The sequence below is a fragment of the Oncorhynchus keta genome, chromosome 14 (genome assembly GCF_023373465.1).
Source record: "Oncorhynchus keta strain PuntledgeMale-10-30-2019 chromosome 14, Oket_V2, whole genome shotgun sequence".
NCBI classification, from domain to species: domain Eukaryota; kingdom Metazoa; phylum Chordata; class Actinopteri; order Salmoniformes; family Salmonidae; genus Oncorhynchus; species Oncorhynchus keta.
In genome coordinates, this window is record NC_068434.1 from 26,549,007 (window position 1) to 26,572,639 (window position 23,633).

The 23,633-nt window shown below is 41.3% G+C and overlaps 2 protein-coding genes across 7 annotated transcripts in view; one reads left to right on the plus strand and one right to left on the minus strand.

The window, feature by feature from the left end:
• LOC118393092 (lysine-specific demethylase 2B-like) lies at positions 1-22,457 on the minus strand. 4 transcript variants are annotated; one of them, XM_035785392.2, is made up of 13 exons: positions 22,442-22,457; positions 21,253-21,348; positions 19,651-19,754; positions 19,323-19,540; positions 7,093-7,317; positions 6,454-6,594; positions 5,538-5,624; positions 4,551-4,841; positions 3,555-4,363; positions 3,077-3,240; positions 2,780-2,941; positions 2,305-2,523; positions 1-1,829 (listed from the first exon to the last, which is right to left on the minus strand). In XM_035785392.2, the coding sequence occupies exons 4-13, from the start codon at positions 19,374-19,376 to the stop codon at positions 1,648-1,650; spliced, it is 2,334 nt and encodes a 777-aa protein (XP_035641285.1). In that variant the 5' UTR covers positions 19,377-19,540; positions 19,651-19,754; positions 21,253-21,348; positions 22,442-22,457; the 3' UTR covers positions 1-1,647. The 4 variants fall into 4 exon arrangements, with proteins under 4 accessions (XP_035641285.1, XP_052317384.1, XP_052317385.1 ...); XM_052461424.1 differs by having other exon boundaries at positions 4,551-4,848; positions 5,536-5,624; XM_052461425.1 differs by having other exon boundaries at positions 4,551-4,848; positions 5,536-5,624; positions 19,323-19,754.
• The window catches only part of LOC118393119 (calcium release-activated calcium channel protein 1-like), a 3,875-nt gene continuing 1,824 nt past the window's right edge, over positions 21,583-23,633 (plus strand). Inside the window, exon 1 of one of the 3 annotated variants that reach the window (XM_035785453.2) lies at positions 21,583-22,053. In XM_035785453.2, coding sequence (XP_035641346.1) covers positions 21,955-22,053 — 99 coding nt within the window. In that variant the 5' untranslated portion in view covers positions 21,583-21,954. The other 2 variants (XM_035785452.1, XM_052461428.1) reach the window with 2 other exon arrangements.

Sequence of the window (23,633 nt, forward strand, 5' to 3'; positions counted from 1 at the left end):
TTTTATACATAGAAATATACTTTTAATGACAATCATAGCACTAGATTTTAGATTTACAAATATAAACAACTACATCATGTGCATCTGTATTCAAGGTGGCCAATATCATTCACTTGTGATATTGTAGGTCACGGTCAACAGAAAATGGCAAATTATAATTACATCACAATTATGGATGATAACTAATATAAATAAATACAAAATGAATAGATAGTCGATCTTGAATTAAAAATAGGATGATCAAATGCTCTTTCAAAGAAACTCATTATATGCCAAGTCTGTGGAGGCCACTGTGACTGTATGCACCTGTGGAAACAGTAAAGGGGCAGTCTGCAGTTACTACACTAATTTTTGGATTAGAAATTCATGATATATACTCATTGATTCTTGAATATACCTTACAAATGCCTCATGAGCTTAGTTCAACTATCGTATCCCATCAGAACTCAAAATATAAGCATGCATTCCTCCAATGTTTTAAACAAATGTAAACCAACTGTATTGCCTCAAAACATGGTTAAAACTATAATTATGATATCATGGATGGTCAGCCTTTGCATTCTTGTAAGTCTTCGATTTGAGAGGGATGACATTTCTCCAGGCCCAGCCCTCAGCCTTTTACCAAAACAGAGGCGGGGAACGCTTTGTTATTGTTTTAAATGTGGATTGGCCCTTTAAAGCAGATGATTCAATTACTTGACAGAATCTCACATTATGGGCTCGAGTGCTAAAACATGTGAAACAACAGATTGACATATGTACGAAACATAGGAAAATGCAGAAGGTACTGAGAGATTGAAAAAATACATTTGACTAATTCCTTATGTCAATATTTATTGACTGATTAATTTCAAGATATATTCATTATCCTAACCATATTTGCAACATTTATTTAATTCTTATTTACTTAAACATTTAAAACATGAATTATTTCATAATAATAGTGTTATGTTAATTTTTTTAAAGTAAAGTATTAAATTAATTCCAGTCCAAGTCAGTAACTACCATTAACTTGTAATGTCACCTTCAGAATTTGGCACATGGTATCAGGTAAAAAAAATAGCATCCAAAAATACATATTACCATCGGTGTCAAGGCAAGCTGATTTAAAGTACTGTAGGTCAATATTCAGATGTAAGAGTTGAAATCTGGGGTGTGTATGGTACTGCATACATAAAGCTTCACTATAACGTCAAATGTTAGCCCAATGCGTGAATTATTGTTGTACAAAAAAATGTCTTAAACATTTAACATGTATAATAAGTAATAGAAAACAAATCCCCCAACAAATTAAATCCAATAAACATAAGCCTTTGAAAAAGGTACAATCTTAACACAAAACGAAACTAATGCATGCTTTGTTTTCCCTCCCCATCTCCTGTCCAGGACATCTTTGCCTTTCAGTACAAGGATGGGTTTGTAACATCCAGAAAGACATTGATGCAAACATTTTGACCATCCCCCTTCTGCTCCTCTCATCAACTCATGTGACATTGTTCGTTCACAAATCTAACACAGTAGATTCTCCAATGAAGAAGAAACAAACATACAAAACCAACCAGTGCAGGCTTGATGGGGGAAACCTTGTCTTGCTCCATTTAGTGCAAAGGGTAGTTATTTTTTGCTGTTTGGCCTTGATGTCAATGTCTAACTGAGTTTCTGCAGTAATTTGTCCTCTTTGAGTCCAAACTGTACACTCACAGACATCTCTGCTATGAACTGTTCACAGGCCATCTTGGTCACCTGTTTGCAATAGCGCAGGTCAATATGACAGATGCTTCCACAGCGCTTGAAGAAGGTAAGGGAATGGTCTGTCACCCTATTACAAACTTGAGGTGGAGACAAAAACAGAGCCAGGCATGAGGAAACTGAAGAGCCAGATTGAATATTATGAAGCCTAAATGCAACATAAAGACTTGCAAACTATTATAGAAATAACTGAAATCAAGATAAGACAGAAAATAAATACATCTTCGATATTCTTTAATATTAAGAGAAAAATAAGTGAAATAGCTTGTTCTATAATAGTTCTGACTGATAACACGATGTATAATGTAAAATTGTATAACGTAACTACTGTAAAAAAATAAAAATAATTAAGTTTAAATAAGTGGTATGTATCTAAAATTGTGTTTAGAATGTACATGTAACAACAAAAGAAAAAGCTGTAAAACGTTACATTTTGTCCTCCGAAGGAGGTGACAGCAGAGTAAATAAAAACAGCCTCTGTGCTGTTGTATTACTCTAGCCCCTAGTGCTAATACTGAGGTTGTGAGAGTGGTGTGATTGACTGAGGGTTCCTACCTGACAGGTTGATCTCTGTGAGTGAATCTCTGGTTGTGGTCCCTGCGGCCGTCAGCAGGTTGACCGAATGGTCGTTGATGTGGTTGCAGTAGCTCAGGTCCAGTCGGGAAAGTAACGGCATATGTCTGATAATCAGACGCAGAGAGGCATCTGTGATGTCCAGCCCGGCCATACGCAAGTCCAGGATGTTCCTCAGTTTACAGCGGTTGTCCAACTGACCTGAGGGTGGAGAGCAGGAACAAAACAGGAGTGATTTCTCATCTCGCAGTCAAACATGGCGAGTAATCTCATACATTTTCGTTAACATCCTTTAATTAAACGTAAACTATCTTAAGATACACTCATTTTTCTTCTTAATGGGTTTTTAGAAAGAAAAGCCTCCCAGTCCTGTCACACCCAGGAGAACCACCAGAGGTTGCTATAATACACTCATGTCAATTTCACCTAACTCTCCCCTCTTGTTGCAGGTGGTTACCTGGTCTGTTATCGGTCGGGGGCGAGAGCAGGTCCCTCATCTGGGCATCTTTGAGCCCTTCCACCCACTGCACATCCAGGGTGCGCAGCAGAGGGCAGCTAGAGGTGCAGAGGGCAGACACAGCCACCCACGAGCACCCTGAGAGCAGCAACACCCGCAGACCTGCAGGACACAGAGCGAAGTACTGTCAGACGGGTTTCAACGCTGAGCCACAATCACATATGGACAGTCTCTGGTGTCTGGCCGAAACATTTTCCTTTCCCATAGATCACAGGTTCACGTGGTCCTGGTATGTACCTGGTAAGCGGTTTATTAGCCAGCTCAGCTGCTTCTTGGAGATGTTGGTCCAGCTGAGGTCCAGTGAGAGGGGCTGTCTGCGGATGATGCCACTCAGCATGAGGGGAGTGATAGATTTACAGCGGTTCAGATCGATGTTGGTCCACAGTCTTTTATCACAGCACCTGTCAGAGATAGTGAGTGTGTATTTATATTGTCTATCTGGCTTGGACTAAAATTCACAAAGTTCTAGATAATTAGTATATTTGAATGTGAGTGTTAAAGAGATTGAACGGGATCTTAAGCACTTACAAATTAGCAACATATTTTACGAATTGGAATTCCTAACTATTTTTTATGCAGGACGTAACACATCATACGAAATGGATGACGGGGACCCCCGACAGGGACCCAACTTTTATAACACATCTTTATTTGATGTTTTATAGGCCCTTAAATGTAAAGTCAAAATATGAGTGGAAATAGGAAGAGCTCTCACCATCTATTCCATGTCTTGCAGACACGCATGCAGACACACAGCTCCTTGTGTGTGAAGTGCCCAAAGAGCTTCATCCAGACCTCTCGCTGAACTGCATGGGTCTTCCCGTCCACCAGGGGAAGTCTGTCCGGCGGGGGGCTGATGGGGGGTGGCCGGATTACGTGCCGCTCCATTTGGACACACTTGGGTGGGGATCGTGGGGGCAGGGGCCGGGTGCCAGGGGAGCTCCTGTTGAAGCCCAGAGGGGTGACCTGGCTGGGATAGAAGTGGCGCAGCTCCCAGGGGGTGCCGTTCATTTCCTTGATCCGGAGGTGGGGGCGCTCCCCTCCCAGGTCACTGCCGATGCGGAAGCCCCTCTTGGGCTCCTCATTCTCACTCTCTGGCTCCACCTTGAGGGGCTGGCGGTTCTCATTGGCTCTGCAGTCCTCAGTCTTTTGGATCTCCTGGTTCAGTGCTTTGCTCAGCTCCTTGTTGGGTAAACGGCGTTTGCGGCGCGCTTTGGGGCGTGGGCCCTTCTCCTGGGGTTCACTGCCACCCTCGCTGCTGGGGCCAGCTTGTGGAGAGCTGCAGTGAGACTGGTCACTGTCTAGAACAGGAGTTTTGAGAGGAAGCCTTGGAAAGTTTGTCTTTGTGTCTTTGCCATCCCCGTCCTCTGCCCAGTCCTCGGTATCTTCTAAACGATCTCTCCTCTCCAGGCCTCGCCAGAACAGAGAGTCCGTCTCCTCCTCATCCACTTCCTCCTCCTGGTCTTCCTCCTCAGTCTTGATCTGGTGAAGGAGTTTGGGGAACAGAGGTTCATCTGCCTTTCCCTGTGGAGGAGAGGGAGGTTTAGTTAGAGAGCATGTTCAACTATGGATACCAGAGCACATATCAACATCCAAACATTTTACAAAAGGAGTTGCTTGGCACAGCATGAAAATTGCCATGCATAGTCAATGAGTAACATTATACTAACAGACACTGAAACATAAACCACATTATGAAATCGGAGTCTACCTTCTTCCTCACACTGAAGTCCTCTTCCTCGTCATCGTCGAAGAGCTTCCTCTTCTTCCTCAGTTTGTCCTCAGGTCTGGGCCGAGGCAGGGTGCTGGGGGTCAGGACAGGGGGGTGTCTGTGGAGGGGCTCCCGTTCCTCAGGTCTGTGTCTTGAGATATCATCCCCCTCAGGCTTTCTCTTGGCTGTAGACGTAGATGTGGCCTCACCCTCCTCCTTGACTGCCTTCTGCTCCTTCAGCAGGGAGCCAGGGAGGTTAGACGCATACTTGAACCCTGGTCCCCTTTTTTGCTTGCAGACCAAAAGGTGGAAAAACAGGGAATACAACTTTATATATTTCGCCTATCACGACAGGGTCACCAAACTGAGATACTGTACTTGTTTCAATGGTGAAACAAGTCAGACATTGTAAACTACTTAGACTGTGACTGTGCCACTACTAGAGAATTAGATGTTTGTTTCCTTCCCGTGTAACAGACACAGGGCATTGAACCATGTGATATAGTAAGTAGATGAACAGGAAGTAAGAAACCACAAAGTAAAGACATTATGAAATGCCTCTGACGTTAAAAGAATAATTATTTGGAGAGTTTTTTCCAAAGATGGTTCACAGCACTGTTTCCTAATCCAACATCAGATGACAAAATTGGTGTGTGCTTTATCTTTGGAGAAAGGGGAAACTAAAATATCAATTTCATATTAATGCTTATGAACTTGAGAATATATAGTATTCTATGATGGGCTGCCTACAGTAAGTCCTTAAAATGATGCATTCATATACAGATGTATGATCATCCTGTTGCAGGAGAACTGTCCTGCAAAGCAGGACATTTAAAACTTATATTGAAATTGAGGTTTATAATTTCAAATGTATCAACCGCTACAAAGTATCAATTAACTATAATCTACATATCCTTTAGCTGCAGGATTAAGTTCCTGCTGTAACAAACTGGCTCAAATTAAGATCCTACATTTGTAGGTACTCACTTTTCCGGTTTTCCCAGCGTAGTTGCATTTGGGACATTCCCAACAGTTAGGAAGTTCATCGTTCACCACGCCAGAAGCATCTTTTACCTGAAAAGCATGAAGTAAAAGAGAGAGTTAAGACGAAAAGGGCAGAAGGGGAGTCAGACTAATGTACAATGTGTTCAGCACAGAGAGAAATTAACAGGGAACTGAAAGTGACTATTGTCACCTCTTTGTGTGAGGCAGTTTAACACTTTATTTTCTGACACATTTAAAAAGTGAGAAACTCTAGCAAACAACCTCCTCTAACAATGAAAAATCAATATTCTTCAGAAATACCTTACCATAAGTGTGTTATGTGCCTGGAATACAACAAACACAAAGGCTGTGTTCCTAATATCTGATGTAGTTCACAACTTCACTTCATTAGAACAGGTTCGAGCAAGGACATGCTATGACATGTTATGCTTTGGCTGAATGGCTCCTAAGAGTGCATGGGCAGCTTTGCATTTTATTTGCATCCGGCTCCACCCAGCAATGTCGACAACACTGCAAGGTCCTATTCAAGCATCATGTGATTTCAACTGGACACAGCCTACTGCAAGTCTGGCTGGAGGAGGGAAAGTGATGAGGTGATTCAGTGTCAAACAACAACAGGAAGTCCCCACCACACCAATGACTCATCAAGTTGCCTTGTAAAACTATTTGACAGTCAAAACACAGTGAATCACCTGCCGTTAAGTACAAAGGCAAACATTCCAGGATTTTGCCTTCATTTGTGTGTCAAAGCATATAAATCACTCAACCGTGTCATAAACATTCAGGTGAATCTCACTCACACAAATAAGGAATCATCAAACTCATCAGGTGGAGGCTTGGCCTCGTGTTCAGTCATGGTTGTGTTAAATCACAACTCGACATGCTCATCCTGTCTCACCTTTAAGCAGTTGGGGTGGACAATCTCATTGCAGATGGAGCACTCCATGAGCATGACGTTGAACTTGTCCTCCTCCTCCAATGTGTCCTCCTTCCCTGCTTCTCCGCACACCACACACACAGCTGTGTGGGGCAGGACAGGCTGCAAAGGACAAATACAAAAACACATTCACTGACAACTGTCAAACTCATTGACAGTAACACACACAGTGTCTCCATTATGCCGGTGTGCAATAATATTTGCAAATAGTGTTGATAAGCTGCTACTGGTCATTCTGTTTCCTGTTTGGGGAAAATCATTAACAGACATTGGCGACTATTCTAAGCCGTAGACAAATATCCACTGAATGGACTCAACAGAATCGAGAGACCTTTGACACATGAATGAGTCATACTGTTGCAAAAATAAAAATGTTAGCACTCACTTCCTGAGGTCTCGCTCTGTATCATTGTACTTATGGTTGGTTCTTGCTTACACTGACCATTCTTTCAGACCCTGAACTGTGAACCTGTCTTGTGGTTTTCATTGCATTTGTGACACAGCACTGTAGCACTGGATAAGACAATATAGGCTAACTGAACAATCTGCTAAATAGTATGAATGATGAAAAGCCTGTGTGGTTACTATGGCTTTACTCACTGCAATGCACTGCCTCATGATACAGGACTGCTTCATGCGCCCAGGTCCTCCAAACTTCTTCATGTCTTTACAGAAGTGACATTCTCCACACTCAGTTCGGAGGCAGGCCTCACACTTTCGGCAGCGTGTTCTCCTGCGTCTGGCGCCAGACGCACTGCGATTGGACGGCAGCTTGACTGCTGCTGAAGTCCCCATCTTGGGTTTTGGCCGGTTGGCTTCTCGTTGCTGCAGAGAGAAAAATAATACAATTTATGTTAAAACATCCATTAGCTCTTGTCCCTGGAAGTAGACTTTTTGAATCCGGTCATTGGCTCCCTGGTCCTCTCCAACCACTATTCAAACCTGATTATTTGGAAAATACTTTAGAAAGGAAATTCAAATGAGAACTATTGCCTAAGACAGTAACCTACATTCTGCTTCATTATGGAACACACAACATCTAGTATGGTCTACTCCTGACAGTCATAAAGCTAGTGAAACAGTACTGCACTGAAGACACCGGCTGCGAGCCACATACAGTACCTTTCTAAACCTCTCTAAATGCCAAATCTGTAAATCAGCCTCTGTCCAAGAAAATAAAAAGATTCTCTCCCACCCCGTGACACCACAAATAGTTAGAGGTTCACAGGTAAAAATGAATTTCAATGCTCTTTACCCGAGCCTAGAGCCACCAGAACAATAAACATGAGATATTCCCTACGCCATTACTGAGAAATGTATTTTTTGCTGCAGAGGCGAGTGTTTCCTTGGCAACACAGTTCCCCTGCTTTTCCTAACCATTTGAATAGAATAATGAAAGGAGATGAGAACTAGCAGAGACATATTGTACTTTATCTTTAAATGGAAGGGCTGTGGAGAGGTTAGGATTGTTTTGAAATTGAACATTTTCATGGCTCCTCTGGCAGTACTAAAACTGTTACTTTATTTTCTCATAATGTACAAATATCGCTTCAGGCCCTAGGAGACACACTGGAAAAACAGAGTTGAATGTGCTACTGTAGATTGGGTCATTCATTCCTCTGGAAGCTGTTCTTACTGGCACTAAAAACACTGTTTATGGGGTGAGATCGATTAGTGTAGTGTAGAATCTGCTGCTTGTCACTCAGTCCCAGTCGAGCATTATGTCCTGCCTCTGATCTCCTGCAAAGGACATCTATAAGGCTGATACGCTGTTTACACAACCTACTCCACAAAATAAAAGGTACAACCAATTGCATGGTGTCAAATATGAATGTTTTAATCTGGAGGTTTGCGTGTGTATTTCTGGCAAAATTATCTACCACTGTGTGAGCCAGTAGGTCCATCCATTAAAGAAACTAAATCACAAGACAGCAACACACACAGGTCCACAAAACATGTCTTACCACCTGGCAATGCTCCTCAGTTAAGGATTAATACACAACAGTGAAAACCTTCCACTCCCAAACAAAATACTGAGAAACATTGCCACGTCACAGCCCTTACATAACCATCCTCCTGGAACAGATATAGCTAATAAGGACCAAACCGCCATCATATAAAAGCAGATGGAATTCTTGCAGAGGGCTTAAAGAGAGAGAAGAAAACCCCTAGACCAGGGTCATTGAGAACAAAGTGTTCCTTCATGAATCCTAGAATAAGATGTCCCTGGAGAGACATACCACAAGATGATCCTTCACCAGAAAGCTTTTCTTCAGGTCTGGAAAGAGAGTTGTTATAATAACCTTTCACCTTCGTCTCATCTTTGGCCATCCTCAAGCATCACTCCAGATCCTAAACAGATTCTCAAGCATACACGGTTGTTGTTGACGCAACATCCAACTGGAAATGGGAAACAGACTACAATCTGATGGTTTTCCGAAGAAATCTGTTCAACCAAGGAGTGTATGGAAAGGTGTACAAGGAAGACATCAGAAGGAGGGCTGGGGCTTAAAATGCTATGATTATCAGCATTGCGTAACATTCAAGTGTGATTGGCACATTCCTGGCATTGTCTTAAAATGTTGAAATTCCTCTGATTTTTTAGAGAGCTTTAAACAGAAATATCTACAACATTATATCCAACACAACAGATCACCAAAGCAATCAATGTGGGACTATTAGAAACCCACGTGTGCTATATGACCTATTTTCCTCTCAAACAAACTCCTGTTCACCCTGAAGGAGTCCTTGAATAAAGTAGCCGATACCCTCTTGTTCCAAATATTCTAGTTAATTGTGCAACAGCGTTAGCATGACAAAATGCTTAACAAAGTGTTCTGTGTATGTGAGTTATGAAAAGAGTGATTTTCTTCAAATATCTGTTCTGCCAAGGGGGCATGAGTTTGTTTATCTTTTATTTGGTTTAATCAACAAGTGTATGGTCCATCCAGGCCATGTTATGTGAAACCTCTGAATTACAGGAGAAAGTATTAAATATGGTGGCTAAAATGAGGAGTGATCCTCCTCCTATGCCTCTCTTCCAAGAAATCATAACTCCAATCTTTAAGACATGTGTATCGTCTTTTAAAAAGAACTAGTCGTCTGAGTCAAATGTAGGCCTATGAAACACTAATGTGTTGATTGTTTACAAAAGCATCTTGACCTATAATAGACCCAGACTGATTACCAACACTTACTGTAACTTGGCTGACTAATGTGCTAGGAATGTTAGGTTTGTTTGATGAGGCCCTAAAACACTAGGCCGAGATGGGGGCCTTATCTGATCAGTTTCACTGTGGATCCCAGTGCTGTGGGAGGAAGTCACAGGGTTCACCATCTGCCTGGCTTCAGTGGACCACAGCACACCACAACAATGCACACAAAAGGGAGGGAAGTACATGACATCTCCACAACTGCGCCAAAAGAATAACATTAAAATAACCCACTTCATAAACAATGACTGAGTGGGTGTGTAGGTTTCATTTTGTATTTCACATTTATTTAACCAGGTAGGCTAGTTGAGAACAAGTTCAACTGCAAGCTGGCCAAGAATAAACCAAAGCAGTTCAACACATACAACAACAGAGTTACACATGGAATAAGCAAACATACAGTCAATAACATTGAAGGAATTTTTTTTTATACAGTGTGTGCAAATGAGGTAAGATAAGGGAGGTAAGGCAATAAATAGGCCACGGTAGCGAAGTAATTACAATATACCAATTAAACACTGGAGTGATTGATGTGCAGAAGATGAATGTGCAAGTAGAGATACTGGGGTGTAAAGGAGCAAGATGAATAAATAAATACAGTATGGGGATGAGGTAGTTGGATGGGCTATATTACAGATGGGCTAGCTACAGGTGCAGTGATCTGTGAGCTGCTCTGACAGCTGGTGCTTAAAGCTAGTGAGGGAGATATGAGTCTCCAGCTTCAGTGATTTTTGCAGTTCGTTCCAGTCATTGGCAGCAGAGAACTGGAAGGATAGGCGGCCAAAGGAGGAATTGGCTTTGGGGGGTGACCAGTGAGATAGATCTGCTGGAGCGTGTGCTACGGGTGGGTGCTGCTATGGTGACCAGTGAACTGAGATAAGGCGGGGCTTTACCAAGCAGAGACTTGTAGAGGACCTGGAGCCAGTGGGTTTGGCGATGAGTATGAAGCGAGGGCCAGCCAACGCGAGAGTACAGGTCGCAGTGGTGGGTAGTATATGGGGCTATGGTGACAAAACGGATGGCACTGTGATAGACTGCACCCAATTTGTTGAGTAGAGTGTTGGGAGCTATTTTGTAAATGACATCGCCAAAGTCGAGGATCGGTAGGATGGTCAGTTTTACGAGGGTATGTGTGGCAGCATGAGTGAAGGAGGCTTTGTTGCGAAATAGGAAGCCGATTCTAGATGTAATTTTGGATTGGAGATGCTTAATGTGAGACTGAAAGGAGAGTTTAAAGTCTAACCAGACACCTAGGTATTTGTGGTTGTCCACATATTCTAAGTCAGAACCGTCCAGAGTAGTGATGGTGGACGGGCGTGCAGGTGCGGGCAACGATCGGTTGAAGAGCATGAATTTAGTTTTACTTGTATTTAAGAGCAGTTGGAGACCACGGAAGGAGTGTTGTACGGCATTGAAGCTCGTCTGGAGGTTTGTTAACACAGTGTCCAAAGAAGGGCCAGAAGTACACAGAATGGTGTCGTCTGCGTAGAGGTGGATCAGATAATCACCAGCAGCAAGAGCGACATCATTGATGTATACAGAGAAGAGAGTCTGCCCGAGAATTGAACCCTGTGGCACCCCCATAGAAACTGCCAGAGGTCCCGACAACAGGCCCTATGATTTGACACACTGAAATCTATCAGAGAAGTAGTTGGTGAACCTGGAGAGGCAGTCATTTGAGTAACCAAGGCTCTAGAGTCTGGCGATAAGAATGTGGTGATTGACAGAGTCGAAAGCCTTGGCCAGGTCGATGAATACGGCTGCACAGTAATGTCTCTAATCGATGGCGGTTATGATATCGTTTAGGACCTTGAAGTCGGAAGTTTACATACACTTAGGTTGAGACATTAAAACTCGTTTTTCAACCACTCCACAAATTTCTTGTTAACAAACTATAGTTTTGACAAGTCGGTTAGGGCATCTACTTTGTGCATGGCACAAGTAATTTTTCCAACTATTGTTTACAGACCGATTATTTCACAAGTCCAGTGGGTCAGAAGTTTACATACACTAAGTTGACTGTGCCTTTAAACAGCTTGGAAAATTCCAGAAAATTATGTTTGCTGCCGTTCTGGGATTGATTGAGTTAACGCTTGGTCGCAAATGGGTCTTCCAAATGGACAATGACCCCAAGCATACTTCCAAAGTTGTGGCAAAATGGCTTAAGGACAACAAAGTCAAGGTATTGGAGTGGCCATCACAAAGCCCTGTCCTCAATCCTATAGAACATTTGTCGGCAGAACTGAAAAAGCATGTGCGAGCAGGGAGGCCTTCAAATCTAACACAGTTACACAAGCTCTGTCAGCAGGAATGGGCCAAAATTCACCCAACTTATTGTGGGAAGCTTGTGGAAGGCTACCCGAAAAGTTTGACCCGAGTTGAACCATTTAAAGGCAATGCTATCAAATACTAACGGAGTGTATGTAAACTTCTGACCCACTGGGAATGTGATGAAATAAATAAAAGCTGAAATAGATCACTCTCTATTATTATTCTGACATTTCACATTCTTAAAATAAAGTTGTGATCCTAACTAACCTAAGACAGGGAATTTTTACTAGGAATAAATGTCAGGAATTGTGAAAAACTGAGTTTAAATGTATTTGGCTAAGGTGTATGTAAAGTTCCGACTTCAACTATATATACACACACACATACAAGACCAGTTCTTTATGTCCATTACATGCAAGACATATTTTATCTTGTCCTCATTATATCCTGTTTTATTCCGACAAAAAAGGAACATAGATTCTAAACGGACACTAATGACTGACAGTAAAAATGTGTCTTAGGTATTCCTTCATGGGTAGTGTGATGCCTAAGTTTAATTTACAATCGACTGACACAGCCAGGCTTCTTCTTCTTCTGACTTTATATGGCGGTTGGCAAGGTGCATTACCATCACCAACTGGACTGGAGTGTGAACCGCAGTTCATCTTTCAATCACCCACGTGGGTATAATGTATAATACAAACCAATGAGGAGATGGGAGAGGTGTGACTTGCAACACGTCAAGCATCACAAATAGAACCAAGTTCTATTTAAGCGCCTGGCTACGTAGACGCTTATTGAAATGCGCGAGCAATGTGGGTGCAATGATTGATTAACATGTATGTGTACATTTATTTTGCAACGCACGAGACGCAGGCGGTGTGGTCAGCATGGTATCTGAATAACTAGGCCTGCCGGAAGCATAATGTGCACTCTGCCTCCTCCAATACGAGCATCTATTCCTAGCACACCTAGAACCTAATGCTTCAAAATAAGCTAAATATTTGTAATTTACCTTTTAAATGTATTACCTTTTGTGTGTGGCATAAACACACAACCAGTCAATGTTTTAATCTGATTAGGCTACTTCAAAAGTCTAATGTAGGCATGCGGTTTGCAACACCTTTGCCAAACATGTCTTTTTGGGAATTATCACTTAAATAACCACTATTTTGCACATAACACATTTTACTGACACAAAAATATCCCACCTTGTCTAGCGTATTTTGTTTTGTCAACAAAATACTGACATTTGCTGCTTCCATCAGGATTGTCATGCCATTTTATATCCGGCATGCACTTGACTCGCATAAAAATATTGGATGGAAACCTGGTTCATCTGAAGCCATTTTGAGGATGCTAGAATTACATTTTGTCAATATATACATTTTGTGCCAATATTTATATGGATACATCCATAACAATGAGCTAATGAGGCACAATTTCACCTGGCATAGAACATGTGCTCACTCGTCAGGACACTGTTGTTCAGAGGAGCTAGCCAACAACAGCTAACCAACAACACAGATAACAAAATCACTCCAAACTGAAGCTGGAAAGACTGCAAACTAGCTGCACTTCATTTCGTTTGACTTTTTTACAATTTACATTTCTTTGTATATATCCATAAAAATTATGCCAGCTGATTCATGAATTTGACTAGCTGAGAAACGCTGCCTGCCTGCCCTGACTCCTAAGTTCATTACTTTTGGACAGCTGGAGATCAAATTTGAATATTGAAACAATGTTACAAATTGTTGGAGAGACAGACAGCAAGGTTTATACATATCTCTGCAGTTGAAAACAAAATGTTAGTTTAAAAGAAATGTGAGAATGTCTAGATACTTTTTATAGTGAAGATCAAGTTTATCAATTGCTTGGCTGGGCTGATGAGACAGTGGATTGCGTAGTCAGATGGAACAGAGTAGCATCATAGATTTAGCCGGTGGTAATATGTTTTAACCAATCAGGATTAGACATGATTATTTTATCATATTATACAAGTAAACTTGGAGTCGCGTGATGGTATGGTGTGTGGTCCTCCCACTATGATTTGGGAACGGTTGTAATTTATTAGGCTACAGATTAAATAAATGATGAACTTCACAGGGTGGTGAAAGTGCACGGGATGAGCATGATGCTCAATAAATATCTAGGGTCTTATTCTGGTGACATGATGATCAATGGTTGGCAAATACAAAGTGCCAATACCAGGCTGGGCACATTTGCTATACCGACACATTTTTTTGTGACAAATGCGATGGAAACCCATTTAACTTTAACGGTACATGGGAATGTAACCGCAAAAGTAATGTTCATGTGCACTATGCATTTACGCACAGACTTTTATCTGCAACAAGTAAATTTGATGGAAACAACTCTGAAAATGTGCATATTGTTTTTATGCAGATTTTTGAATATTCACATGAAAATCTGCTGCCAATTGGATGGAGCCCTAGCTATAGACACCCTAAAGACTCTGCCAAGTGTGCTAGTCCAGTGTCGCGTTGATAATGCCTGCAACATCATGGTTCACCAGCAACCCCAAACATCTAAAGAATAAGATACAGACCAGCCAAAACAAGCATGTAAGAATTGTACTTAAACTCCCCCTCCCCCCATCTGGAGGTTGAGCATTTCAAGCAGCTAGGCTGGCTATCTGTAGAAAGAAATAGTAGAATTAATTCAACTTGGTCTGGTCCACAGAATTATCAGACTCAGCCCCCTGGTACTAACCAAAAATGTTTAAATTTGTCAGAGATGTCCAACAGCATAATACTAGAGCCAGAGACACTAATATTCACTGTTTTAAATGTAAGAGTCTAACTGGTAAGAACACATTTGTATATACTGGCACTGTTGAGTGGAACAAACTACCACAGGAACTCAAAGGCATAGCAACCATAACCACTTTTTAAAAGAATGTCAAAAGCTGGCTTATGTGTGAACAGTAGAATGTCTGTAATGTGTCTATGTGAAAACAAATAGGGACCACAATGGAAATAAGCCCCGACTTTATGGTGGAATCCCAGTCACTTGAAAAAATAGTTGTACTCTGTATTGTGCATTTTTATTTTTTACTGGCAAATAAAAATCTAATCAATCCAAATTGTGCATCACGGTCATTTGATGAATGGAAATAAACATCTGTTAAAAAACACCAAAACGTTTAATGATATTCAGAGATTGTCAAACCAAACCTTTGATACTGGGTAGGCCTTCAAGGTAGGGTGGGATAAATGTTCTGTTTGTCGAGATTGACAGTCTTTTTATTTGAATTAATTAGGGATCCCCATTAGCTGCTGCCTATTCTTCCTGGGGTCCAAACACATTTAGGCACTTACATTACATATAAAACATAAGATAAACTGTACATTATAACATTATTACACCACTACATATCTACAATACAAAATGTATAATACCACCATACAACAACATTACAATGTACGTGTGTGTAGAGGGCGTGTGCTAGCGCTTGTGTGCGTATGCGTGTCTGTACCTTTTTGTCTCTCTTCACAGTCCCCGCTGTTCCACAAGGTGTATTTTTACCCGTTTTTTTTTTTACATCTGATTATACTGCTTACATCAGTTACCTGATGTGGAATAGAGTTCCATGTAATCGTGGCTCTATGTAGTACTGGGCGCCTCTCATAGTCTGTTCTTAACTTGGGGATTGTGAAGAGACCTTTGGTGTCTTGTGGGGTATGCATGGGTGTCCGAACTGTGTGTTAGTAGTTTAAACAGACAGCTCGGTACATTCAGCTTGTCAACACCTCTTACAAAAACAAGTAGTGATGAAGTCAATCTCTCCTCCACTTCGAGCCATGAGAGACTGATATGCATATCATTGATATTAACTCCCCGTGTACATTTAAGGGGAAGCTGTGCTGCCCTGTTCTGAGCCAATTGTACATTTTCCTAATTCCCTCTTTGCAGCACCTGACCACACTACTGAACAATAATCAGGCCTGTAGGACCTGCCTTGTTGATAGTGTTAAGAAGGCAGAGCTGTGCTTTATTATGAACAGACTTCTCCCCCGTTTAGCCACTGTTGTATCAATAGGTTTTGACCATGCAGGTTTACAATGCAGGGTTACTCCAAGCAGTTTATTCACCTCAACTTGCTCATTTTCCACATTATTCATTACAAGATTTAGTTCAGGTTTGGTGAATGATTTGTCCCAAATACAATTGATTTTATTTTTTGAAATATTTAGGACTAAATTATTCCTTGCCATCCATTCTGAAACTAAATGCAGCTCTTTGTTAAGTGTTGCAGTCATATCACTCAATGTAGTAGCTGATGTATATCGTGTTGAGTCATCCGCATACAGACACACTTGCATGTTGTTAGTAAAGATTGAAAAAAGTAAAAGGGGCCTAAACATCTGCCCTGGGGAATACCTGATTCTTCCTGGATTATGTTAGAGGCACTTCCATTAAAGAACACCATCTGTGTTCTGTTAAACAGGTTAAAACACCCTTTATCGACAATAGAGCAGGAGGTGTAAAGCCATAACATAAGTTTTTCCATCAGCATACTATGATCAATCATTTATTTTGGTGCTGACAACGCAAACCATGATATTGAAGCACACAAGGTCAGTATACTCAGTTTATTGGTTGTTTGGTGCATTGGCCCATAACCCTGTGTGTCATCAACTGTGAGCATGCTGAAGTGGCATAGTCGATATCCACGTTTATACACACAGGATCGATATTGTTATTTGTGGTCATAAATATTATTTTGAGTTCATTCTGAGGGGGGAGATCAAATTTGAACTAACCCTTAGCTAGGTTGCATGCCTAACTATGCTGCAGAGCTGTCTGACAAATAATTGGACTAGTTCATCAAATAGATGAGGCATATGTAACGGATGTGAAACAGCTAGCTAGTTAGCGGTGGTGCTCGCTAAATAGCGTTTCAATCGGTGACGTCACTTGCTCTGAGACCTTGAAGTAGTGGTTCCCCTTGCTCTGCAAGGGCCGAGGATTTTGTGGAGCGGTGTGTAACGATGCTTCGTGGGTGACTGTTGTTGATGTGTGCAGAGGGTCACTGGTTCGGGCGTGGGGACGGACTAAAGTTATACTGTTACACATACTTTCACAAAATGTTTGTCCCTCTCATCGTCATATTGTGTACTTTCCTCTCTCAAAGTCTATGCGGTCTGTGTGTATCTAACCTGTAGCAGGCGTTAAAGTTATCTGACACTGAGAAATGTCGGTGGAAACGCCTTTATGCGCAAATATTGATATAACAACCATCACATGGAAATAAACTTGGAGTCACGTGATTATATGTTGTGTGGTCCTCCCATTACGACTCAGGAAAGGATGCAGTTTATTAGGCTACAGCTGGAATAATATACACTTTTCCAGTACACAAATGCACGTGACTCTTGGCGGCAGTAACAAACCATCTCCATCTGCACCCATTCAACATACATTTATGTTATTACTTATAAACAACATATTTTGGGGGGGTTTCTCATACCCTTCCAATTAAGTTTTGGTTCTTGATTGTATTATGAAATGCACTCAAACAAGATGTAAATAAAGGCTTTTTTTGCGGCGTTCTAGAACTCTCCCTTGTTCTGCCACAAACGGCAATGTTTGTAAACACAGAAAGGGGTCGACACATTATGAACTTCACAGGGTAGTAAATGTGCAAGGTGATGAGCTTGATGCTTCTTTACAATAAATATTGATGGTCTTATTCTGGTGACATGATGATCGATGCTTGGCTGCCGTTTGACAAATACAAATAATAGCGCTCATCCATAATAATCTCAATGTAGGTCGCCTACACGCACTGTATCTGCGAGCTGTGAGCTAGAGCGCATATGCCAAGACAAGAGTGGTCACATTGGCTATATAATAACAGTTGTGAAAAAGCCCTCAGAGTTGAAAATGCGATGGAAACCCATTTAACTTTTTAATTCGGTACATAGGATTGATGGTAAATTATTTGTATGTGCGCTACGTCATGACGCCCAGCCTCTTATCCGCAAAAAGTAAGTTTGATATAAACATCTCTGGTGGGAAAATGTGCATACTGAATATTATAATATTCGAATTTAAATCTGTCGCAAATTGGATGGAAACCTAGCTACTGTGTGTAGTTAAATACCATGTTTATGCGCTAAACTATGTTGATTATTTGCTTCATGAAAACTACAACTCCCTTCAACCCAGCGTCCCGCATTGTTCTTGACTTGAATTCTCTCGTAAATGATTTTATTTCCCTTGAGAAGACACCATGGGCTCACAATAAACATAATTAAATGGAATTCAAGTAACTGAACCAATGTCGCTCAATTTGTTGTTTAATAACCGGAAAAAACGACATATCGGTTAATCATTCAACACTATTGTCGCGTAATGTACAACTAAAAGTCTCCAAACAGGCAAGAGCGATCAACCGCTGTAAGAGCAGCTCATTGTTCCCTCTCCCCATCCCCCTCCCCAGTTCGGTTCCTGCAAAATAACATTGCCTCCAGCCCTCTTAAAGGCACAGAGCATGGTTAGGTGTGAGTACGAGCAGTTCAACACGGAAGGAATAAGTATGTCTGTCCATAGAGCTAGACCTGAATGTGACAATGGTGCTACATCAGGCATGGTCTGATTTAGCGTAATCTATTTACTTTAGTTTTAGAAAAAGTCAACACTGAGCCTCAGGTGAAGTGTAGTGAAAGGCCTCACATGTATAGTCATGCTACACTACTCTCCCACACCCCGACTGTTCACACAAAAATACCAGTCACAATGACCGATCCTCTTCCATGATCACAGTAACTTGACCAAGAACACAATCTGACAGGTCAGTGTGTGACAAATAGCTGGTAGACAACAGAGGGGGACAATGGATATTCATTGGGTCCTCTTCAGGATTTTTGTTGAGAAAGGTATGTTCCTAAGGTGAGAGGATTCTGGATCACATTTAAAGCCAAGCAATTATTGGGATCAACTAACTACTTTGGTGAGCAGCTCATTCCTTTCTTGCTAGGGTCTGAGATAGGTCATCTGGATACAACAGCATGAGCCAGGGACAGGAGAAGGTGTCTGTATGACCTCTTAAATAGCTATCTCTTACCCAGTGGGTTAGTTCTCTTACCAAAACAACAAACCATGTTTCCCTTTTCAATCCAGTCCCTAGTCAAATTATTATCCTATTCCTACTTATGGTACTGAGTGAGTGGGGATAGAGAAAAGAAAGAGATAGAAGGCAGGGAGAGAAAATACATTCTACTCACAGGATTACTGGTCTAAAGCCCCCCCCACACAAGAAAGACAAAACAGCATGCAGATTAGAAACCCAACGTGGCTAATGTTCTGTTCTCTGACCTGTTCAGATTCTGAATCATAATCCTCTTCGTCTGCACTCAGTGACAAGGCCATGGTTCCTCTCTTCTCATCGTCTGTCCAGCGTTGTAGAGAAAACTGACATGGCTGAAGCCTCCAGACCTGCCGCTGTTCCCTGCTGCTGTTCCCTGCTGCTGTTCCCTGCTCACTCGTCCCCCTTTCTCCCTCCCTCTCTCCACACACAGTTCAGAACCAAGCAGCTGTACAGGCACACACACGGCGACAGGAAGCCTCATGAATATGCACAGGAAAGGTCAGGAGAGACAGGGGGCAGGCAAAGCCAATGGAGAGGCAGATTGCATTTGCTTACAGGGTTGCTTACAAAGGGCACCCCGAGTCAGAGTGGGACTGGAGGGTGGTAGGGAGGGAATGGTCAAGAATAGTACAGATGGGCAATGTGAAGACATCTGGCTCCTTGGGAATAAAGGGAGTGGCATGTTATCACACAACAAAAAAATCAGAATGATTGAGTACATGTTACAGGTTGACGTTTATTGTTATGAGTCTTGTCCTGGAGGCAGAATTGAGTGATTTCCCTTTAGATAGGCCTGCTGCAAAGTCAAAATTGTCTCTATTGTAAAAATTCATGAAAACAAAGCATATGCTTCTTGGTCTTAATTTAAGGTTAGGCATTAGGGTTAGCAGTGTGGTTAAGAGTAAAATCAGATGTTATGACAGTGGCTGTGCCAGCTAGTGACCACTCTGCAGAGCTGCATCCAGAACAAGATTCATGAAGAAAAACTCTAAACTGCGACAGACCACAGGAAGCAATCAGCTGCTCTGGGTTTGATTGCTCTGCCCTTAATGTCTACAGATAGAGGACAAAGTACCCAACTCATGATTTCTTGGTAGTTCAAAGCAGAAATAATTAATTGCCAGTAACTAAAGTACTCATGTAGGACATTATTGAGTACTTTCATTGGAAGATTTACATCTAATTTCTGCACAAGTATTACCAATTTAACAAGAGTGTCATCATGACCATCATTATACTGTTTAAGTCTGATCTAATAATGTCCAGAACCCTATTTGTTCTTGTTGACATTTTGTGAAATTCTTGCATCTATGCATATGAACAGATTACACAGTAGGAGATTCTAATACAATTGTTAGATTAAAATATGATGGACAAAGAGTCAGCTGCACACTCCTTCCCCCCACCACCACCACCCTTCATTTGTTGGGGCATGGACTCTACAAGCTGTTGAAAGCATTCCACAGGGATGCTGGCGCATGTTGATTCCAATGCTTCCCACAGTTGTGTCAAGTTGGCTGGATGTTTTATGGGTGGTGGACCATTCTTGATGCACACGGGATACTGTTGAGCATGGAAAACCCCAGTGGCGTTGCAGTTTTTGACACAAACCGGTGTGCCTGGCACCTACTACCATACCCAGTTCAAAAGACACATACATTTTTTTCTTGCCCATTCACCCTCTGAATGGCACACATACACAATCCATGTCTCAAGGCTTAAAAATCCTTCTTTAACCTGTCCCCCCCCCTTCATCTACACTGATTGAAGTGGATTTAACAAGTGACCTCAATAACAGACACTTAGTTTCACCTGGTCAGTATATGTAATAGGAAGAAAAGGAGTTCTTAATATTTTGTATACTCTGGATAATGTGCATTATAATGGACAACAATTCTACAAACCTCTAAAGAGTGTGTTTAGGTAATAGGTAAGAAAGATTTACGGGATTTTCTTGGGGGCAGTATAATCTGGTCACAACTGGCATTAACAGTTGTGATTGGAATGTTCTACATGCCCAGATGGGCCTTGTTCAAATCAAAAAGCAAATCAAATGTTATTTGTCACATGTGCCAAATACAACAGATGTAGACAGTGAAATGCAGTGAAATGTTCTCTGACATCAGGGACATAGTACATGATTGTGTCCTCACCTACCTTGTCTTTAATACATGGTCAGTGCATTCAGTGCAGAAACCTGCTCCCAAGACCAATGAGAAGTTTTACAGTGCAGATACTCAAAGCCACCAGCACCTGTGTGTGAGGGAAGAGACAAGTATTGAGATCCAGCGCACATCAAATCAGAGCAATAAAAAGGGCAAAACATATTGTACTAGTAGAACATGTTCATCAAATAGATTAAAAGGGATACCAATAAAGAAGTTAAACACATGAAAATAATTGATAACAAGCACTCGCCTACAAAATTATTTCTAGGCCTTTATTCTCAGAGCTTCATCGAGTTGTCATAATAGCCTATGGCATCCACTAGGTGTCAGTCAAATATGGCTGCTCAATAGCACGTCTTCCATCATATCCATTAATTGGATAATTAATCCATAAAAACGTGCTAGTTTGCCTTAAAGAATGCGACCATCCAACAGCACATATTGCACATATAGTTTACCAACACGTTCAATGTCACAGATGCGTCGAATTATTAGATGGAATTCTGGTACTAGAATATTGTCAATATTATCTGGCTGAAATGCAAGTGAAAAAGTATGGTAGCATTTATGCAATACTATAGGCTATGGACACACACATTTAAATATAATCATCCCACGGTATTCAACACGTTGTTTGCATTCTTGAGGCGAAGTTGATGTGACATATTCAAAAGTGCACCCACAGATCTAGATGTACAACCCCACCGAGGAAATCTACAGGAATGTTCATAGGCGCACTACAACTACCGCAAGGAGTAAACTGCGCCGCACACAAAAACAGCATTGGATTGTGGGTAAAATAATATCTTGTGTTTCCTGAATTAGTTATGGCAACAGTAGCAGAAGGTTAACGTTTATAGAAATAACGTTTTTTTCTTTAGTTTAGAAGTTAAATTATATGTCAATTCGCATGAGACCGCATCTTGTGTAGAACTACAGGTTGACTACTTGAAAAGTTATAACGGTAGCCAGCAATGAGTTTGAACGAACACTCTTTGCAAGCTCTGTCATGGAGAAAACTTTACTTGAGTCGAGCAAAGCTGAAGGCTACGAGCAGAACTTCAGCTCTCCTTTCGGGTTTCGCGATGGTGAGTACTGGACTCAGAGATTGGAGAGGATTCTGGCAACTTTGCCAAAATTTAGTTATATGACGCACAATTTCTTGACATGACACCTACCGGCCTATTTGACTATCTAATAATGTAGCGTTCGTAACCGAGTGGGAAGGTAGTAATTACCAGTTGTAAATACCAATTCAAGTGCTTTGAACTTGTTGAGAAACGCCGATTGGATAATGTAATGGCCAACAAGCCGTGTCAACCATAAACTGAAAGTGGGCTCACAGCTATCATGTCTATAAACAAATTATAGTGTTCAAAAACCATAATTAATACATTCGTTTTTATAAATTATATTTTGTTTTTAAATATATCTGCTGAAAATGTTAATCGAGGTCATTCCCTTAATAGGTGAAGTCAGAGGTCAGCATGTGGGAGAAGTCGGGGCTCAGGGATGATGTTTCATTCAAATCAACTGGGAATTTGGAAATCTCAGACTACAGTGCATTCAAGAAAAAGCAATTTGATGGATCATACAAGTCGGAAACTCAGGCATCTTTCTAGACCTGAATGATTTGATCTTGTTTTTAGCATTCAGGGCTTTAACCGCCCGATTTGTCATGGCCATTATAAACTGGGTGGTTTGAGTGCTGAATGCTGATTGGCTAACAGCCGTGGTATATCAGACCGTATACAACGGGTATGACAACATTTATTTTTTCTGCTCTAATTACATTGGTAACCAGTTTATAATAGTAATAAGGCACCTCGGGGGTTTGTGATATATGGCCAATATACCACGACTAAGGGTTGTATCCAGGTACTCCGTGTTGCGTCATGCTTAAGAACAGACATATTATATTTAAGCAATAAGGCACAAGGGTTGTGGTATATGGCCAATATACCACAGTTGTGGTTGTTCTTAAGTATGACGGGAAGCAGAGTGCCTGGATACACCCCTTAACAGTGTCGTATTGGCCATAAATCACAAACCCCAGAGGTGCCTGTTGCTATTATAAACAGGATACCAACATAAATATAATATTAAACAACTTAGTTTCTGATTTACACATGGCTGGAATATTGTTTCAGCATCCAGGACCCAAGCTACCTGGTTTATAATGCTGGATAAACCACAACTTTTTGTTTGAAAATAACCGGTGGATAGATTTAACGATACAATTAAACATTTAAAATAAATCTGTATGAAACCGGATACATTGCAATTTGTGACGCATAGATTTGGGGCATAGTTGAATGCATTGAAATGTCTCTGCAAGTTTAAACCTCTATGCAAGGCCAGATACAAAGT

Excerpts from the sequence above, each read along its gene's own strand:
- LOC118393092 (XM_052461424.1), bottom strand. The coding sequence starts at position 19,376 with ATGGCCTTGTCACTGAGTGCAGACGAAGAGGATTATGATTCAGAATCT. Across the intron at positions 6,595-7,092 it reads TCATGAGGCAGTGCATTGCA|CCTGTCCTGCCCCACACAGC; the intron begins GTGAGTAAAGCC and ends TGTCCTTTGCAG. Across the intron at positions 4,364-4,550 it reads ACTTCAGTGTGAGGAAGAAG|GGAAAGGCAGATGAACCTCT; the intron begins GTAGACTCCGAT and ends TCTCCTCCACAG.